The 5,322-nt window shown below is 41.5% G+C and overlaps 1 protein-coding gene across 3 annotated transcripts; it reads left to right on the top strand.

Moving 5' to 3' along the window:
* The first annotated feature begins 642 nt into the window (after window positions 1-642).
* Window positions 643-4,798, top strand: LOC130378373 (uncharacterized). 3 transcript variants are annotated; one of them, XM_056585152.1, is made up of 4 exons: window positions 643-1,099; window positions 2,542-2,604; window positions 2,791-3,862; window positions 3,970-4,798. In XM_056585152.1, the coding sequence occupies exons 2-4, from the start codon at window positions 2,591-2,593 to the stop codon at window positions 4,360-4,362; spliced, it is 1,479 nt and encodes a 492-aa protein (XP_056441127.1). In that variant the 5' UTR covers window positions 643-1,099; window positions 2,542-2,590; the 3' UTR covers window positions 4,363-4,798. The 3 variants fall into 3 exon arrangements, with proteins under 3 accessions (XP_056441127.1, XP_056441128.1, XP_056441129.1); XM_056585153.1 differs by lacking the exon at window positions 643-1,099 and having other exon boundaries at window positions 2,441-2,604; window positions 3,970-4,144; window positions 4,226-4,798; XM_056585154.1 differs by lacking the exon at window positions 643-1,099 and having other exon boundaries at window positions 2,443-2,604; window positions 3,970-4,144; window positions 4,243-4,798.
* The last annotated feature ends 524 nt before the right edge of the window (window positions 4,799-5,322 follow it).

Here is a 5,322-nt window from a genome sequence, read left to right as displayed (position 1 = left end):
TTGTTGATAATAGTTATACTCTTAAATCAGCGGGTTGTAGAGCCCTGCGTTGGTGAGTGTGGTGCGACACCCCATAAGCGCCACACACGTACACGTACCGGTCGGACGGGTTTGTACAAGGCTGGGAGGGAATCATCACAGTATACCCACTACAATAAAATAGACTACACCACTGGTAGGGTCGTTAAGCCTAACAAAGGAATTCTGCACTCCCAGCTCTTGTGCCTTCTCTCTCCTCATGTCTTTAGCCAAACTTGGAAGAAGTTCCCTCTGGGCCTCTCAGTGACTAGAGATACAAAATGAATCTCTCTCTCTCTCTCTCTCTCTCTCTCTCTCTCTCTCTCTCTCTCTCTCTCTCTCTCTCTCTCTCTCTCTCTCTCTCTCTCTCTGCTGCACTAAGTTGCTGTTGCTTGAGTCTGGCCTGTATCAGCAGCATATAACATTGTGCATTACTTGGTTCATATGTGAGGCCTGGTCTGATCTGATCTGAGCAGTCAAACTGTAAGTTTCAACTAGCAGGCAGTCTTCTGTGGCCTAATTGCTGGGCGCTATCCTTCTCCATTTCAAAGGGTCAGCTGTGAGGGCTGGTCTGGTCATACTGTCAGTCACTAAGGCTGTGGGGGGTGGGGCATTTTCTCTTATTTGGAGAAGCTCCAACACATGAGCTTACCTCTCCCGAAATAAGTGTTTTTTGTGAATGACAGGGTCGTTAAGACTGACAAAAAGATCTCTCACTTACACAGCACTACAAGGCTACTCTCTGTGATACTTTAACTGGAGCTGGACACTAAAAAAAGGGCAAAAACGTTTTTATTCCCATTCTGAGTCTAAGTCCACAAGGATATACTCAAAAAACAGTTACAATGTTTTTATTCTGCTTCTGAGCCAAGTCCAAATGGGCTTAGTCAAAAAAACGGCCAAAAACGTTTTTATTTCCATTCTGTGCCTAAATGTGGATGGACTTATTCTCAAAAACTGTGAAAATGTTTTTATTCTTCTTCTAGGCCCTTGTTTCCATCCTCCAGCGTGGGCAGGATGTCCTCAGAAGGTGTCCGAAAATAATGCATGGTCGTCGGACTGACCGTCGGGGATCGGGAGGGTATGTCATGGAGGACTTTCGCACATATGCTGACGCATCAGCACCTGTGGTGAACGCCTAAAAATAATGTTTAAAAATAGAAAAAAACATCAGAGATTGTGAGGCTGGGTTCCTAACATCTCCCCAAATAGTTTTCATGCAGATTCATATGATATATTTCACAATTTAAGCGAAATCAAAAATTGGTCTGCATCGTGCTTTGCTTTGTCAACAATGGCATTAACATCGGCATCAGAGCCATCCTTCAAGCATACCCTCCGCAAATGGACAGACAGGCTTGCTTGTGTTTTGAGACAGCGTGGACAGAGCAAGTAGTGCCTGTTTGCTGTTTTACTTGAATTAGAAAAAAAAGGCATTACTTAGCAGGGCATTACATACAAGGCATTACAAAGCATGGAATGTAAAAAGGAGAATGGTACTATATCAAATAGTCAGTATGTGAAGAGAGAAAATAATTCAGATATTAATTTTTTGTAGATCATGAAGAGCTGAGTGTATTCTATATCTACAGATCATATCAACATATTTTGATAAAAAATAAAAGAAAGGCTTACCTTTGATGCATTTAAGATTCTTCACCATGAAATTCCAGTATTTATAATGCCTGTTGCATAAAGCTCCTCCCCCCACAAGCTATTGTTGCAAGCTGAAAGGGGCGTGTTCTTACCTGTGTTTTTGAAGATGTGTCTCTCATTTTGGTTAAACTTCAGCAAACTTGCAGACTTTTTCCAAGATTGGCTTTTTCTCCACATTTGATTCATCATTTCAATCACACATTCCCCAAGGTCTGGAAAAGATAATAATTGTGTCTGTACATAAATGGATGCATTTCATTCACACACAGAGCAACTGTGGAACTGCAATGCAGTTTTGCATAATTTCTTCAAGTGAAACCAGTTTGAATGGCCCTTCCCCAAAAGATGTGAAACCAATTTGAATGGCCCATTTACAATTTCTAAAGCAGCACATGAATAAAGGGGTGGGGCTTCACTGCACTGGGGCTCTGTTAACCAATGAGCAAAGACTTTGGCATCATAAATACTGGACTGATTTTGAAAGAATTCACTCAGAAATTTCTGAAGCAAGAAGATTCCTGCCACTTCCCACAGAAATCTACCAGCTGAAATCTACTGAACTTCCGAAGAGCATATTCATTGGCCATCCATTGAATCAAAAGCAATTCTAATTGCTACCTTCTACTTCTAAAGCGCTGTTATTCCTTGGCAATAGCCTTTAAAAGCAATTTTAATTGCTATTTCTGATCAAGAAGGGTTTTCTTTTCAAAAAGCCTTTCTAATTTGCTGTATTTGATTTGACCATTCTGCCTAGAGAACTAAAGCTTACATTCTTAATTTGCTAAATTTGATTTGACCATTCTGCCTAGAGAGCTAAAGCTTACATTCTTAAAGGTTATTGTTCTAATTTGTCTTTCTTCTGAACAGCCATAATTCTTCCAGAGATTCATCTTCACTCACTGTCTCATCTTAAGAAATGGCTGGGGAAAAGTAAGTAATATTTAATGCCTCTGTTTATTTATATATATATATATATATATATATATATATATATATATATATATATATATATATATATATATATATATATAGTGTAATTGCTCATGAAGTATTACCATGTTTTAAATGTTTTGTTGTGATGACTTCTGAATGAACGTATTTATTTTCTTTTACCAGGAAATCTGCAGCTGCACATAGACACTATCTACTCTGTCCAGTTTGTTTGAGGACCCAAGAGTCTCTATCCTGTCACCTGCGCAGAGTCTGCATGAAGGATAAGACACCACCACAGATCCTAGAGGTGGTTGAAAAGGCCAAGAAAGATGTGTGTGACCTCCTGAAGAATGGACGGGCTTTTAGTTATGCAGTCCTGAAGCAAATCGTCTCATCACCAAATCCACTCGAAGGATTGATTGAGGAGCTGAAATACCATCACTTGTTTGTGACAGGAGTCCCTCCTCCTCTGCCCATTGGTAATCCAAGGTTGGTCACCGAAACCCTTTCTGAATGCCCTGGGGAGGCACCCGGAGAGACAGAGCCATCTGATGTGGAATCTTGCGGCAGCAATGAGCTTTTTCAATGTAGACAAGAGAAAACGTATACCAAAGACAAAATGGTGAAAGCGAAGGATTTAGGCATTTTGAAAAAGCATTCAGCAGATCATCCATTGCTCAAGCGCTTTGCCGACTACCTAAAGAATGATTACGAAAATGCAAAGTACCAACAGGAGGTTGACACTGTTTCCCGGTACCTGTATTTTGCTGATCCTACGGAACCATCTTTGAAGTTTGTCAATGACAGAGAGAAGCTCAGAGACTTCCTGGGTCAACAGGCTAAGGCAGGGTATAAGGCACAAACATCAGGAAATTACATCAAGTGCTTGAAAAGGTTCTTGGAGTTCCACTTGACAAGGACCGGCTTGAGACAGGATGACAGGGAGCTCTACAAGCAGTGCACGTTATATTTGAGTTTTTTAACTTCTTCACAGAGTGTCCTCTCTAAGCAAGCGAGCAAAGAAATTGTGCAAAAGAGGCATGCCTTGTTGTTTGACAAAAGTCAACCCACACCTCGTGAATGCTTGGCTGTTCTTGATAAAGGTGAAGGTGACTTAGTGAAAATCATGAATCAACTTGATGACAGTTCTTCTTCCTCCCTGAGTAGGACTGAGTGCATATTTGTGCTATACTATCTTGAGGCAATTGTCATATTAAGACACTGCCAACGGCCATGTGTGGTGCAGAGCATGAAGGTGAGTGTTACTGCTCTATTGTGCTCTTATGTGCTCTATTGATACATTTACCCTGACATTTTAGCCTTACATTTCCTAATCAATGGCATATCCTCTTTTTGTTACAGGTCAAGGAATGGCTTGAACGGAAACACGCAGATGATGATTCAATTGTTTTTGTAAAGGACCACAAGACGGCTGCACATTTTGTGGTCTCAATTGTCCTGTCCAAGAAGGAGGAGGCGTGGTTTGAGAAATATTACAACAAAGTGCGGCCACAGCTCCTTGCTGGCGAAAGGAAACGTAAGCGAGATGAGCAGGATGAGAAGGATGGAGATGATTTTTTCTTTGTGTCCTCCCGCGGGAAGCCAATTTACAATGCAGCTGGTGATCTGATAAAGCTCCAGCAAAAGTGCAACGTCCCCCAGGTGAGCAGCCAGGTTGTACGGAGGGTATTTGAGACAGCAGCTAACCGCCTGGATGACCCTCAGAAGAAAGCAGTTTCTGACTACCTGGGATGAGGACTCCAAAATCGTACCATGACCCGTTTGGTGAGATGTTTCATATGTTTTTTAGTGGAACAATTCTTGGCATGTATGGATAAACTTTCTGAATATGATGCGTGGCCTTTGACCTTTGGGGGGTGGTGGGGCGGCGGGTGACTCCTAAAGCTTACAGGGCATCTGCCTTCAGAGACACCTATGACATGTCCCTGTTTGGTGAAATGTTTCATCTGTGTGTTTGTTTGTGCTGATGGCTCTTTAAAGGATAGGGATGAGGACTCCAAAAGCGGGAAATGACCCATTTTGGTGAAATGTTTCATATGTGTTTTTTAGTGCTGATTTTTGTTTTTGTTGTGTAGCTGTTTTGCAACTTGTTCTAGCTTGTGTAACTTAAATTGAGGTTCTGTGGTGATATCCTGTTTCTTATCTTTAGAGATATATCAATTAAAAATCGTATTCATTCTAGAGGACTGCTGAGGTTTCTCTCATTTTGGTAAACTTCAACACACTTGCAGACTTTTTCCAAGATTGGCTTTTTTTCCAAAGACAGAGATACACTTTCAAGATATTTTATTAACATTTGTACTTCACATTTTGATTCATCATTTCAATCACACATTCCCCAAGGTCTGGAAAAGATAATAATTGTGTCTGTACATAAATGGATGCATTTCATTCACACACAGAGCAACTGTGGAACTGCAATGCATTTTTGGATAATTTCTTCAAGTGAAACCAGTTTGACTGGTCCTTCCACAAAAGATGTGAAACCAATTTGAATGGCCCATTTACAATTTCTGAAGCAGCACATGACTAAAGGGGTGGGGCTTAGTGTATTCTCCAACCGCACCACTCAGTCCGATTAGGGCACCCGTTTCGGCCTCAGACGCGACGTTGTCCCGCTGCTCTGGAGCTCCGGGAAGACTTCCAGACCGTTGGCGACCAACCGCACCACTCAGTCCGATTAGGGGACCCATT

This window comes from Gadus chalcogrammus, unplaced genomic scaffold (genome assembly GCF_026213295.1).
Source record: "Gadus chalcogrammus isolate NIFS_2021 unplaced genomic scaffold, NIFS_Gcha_1.0 GACHA073, whole genome shotgun sequence".
In the NCBI taxonomy this organism is placed as follows: Eukaryota; Metazoa; Chordata; class Actinopteri; order Gadiformes; family Gadidae; genus Gadus; species Gadus chalcogrammus.
Note: the sequence above shows the minus strand (reverse complement) of the source record. Positions and strands in the feature narration are given on the sequence as shown.

Coding starts and splice junctions, on each gene's coding strand:
- LOC130378373 (XM_056585152.1), top strand. Junction 3,863..3,969: donor GTGTGGTGCAGAGCATGAAG/GTGAGTGTTACT, acceptor TTTTTGTTACAG/GTCAAGGAATGGCTTGAACG.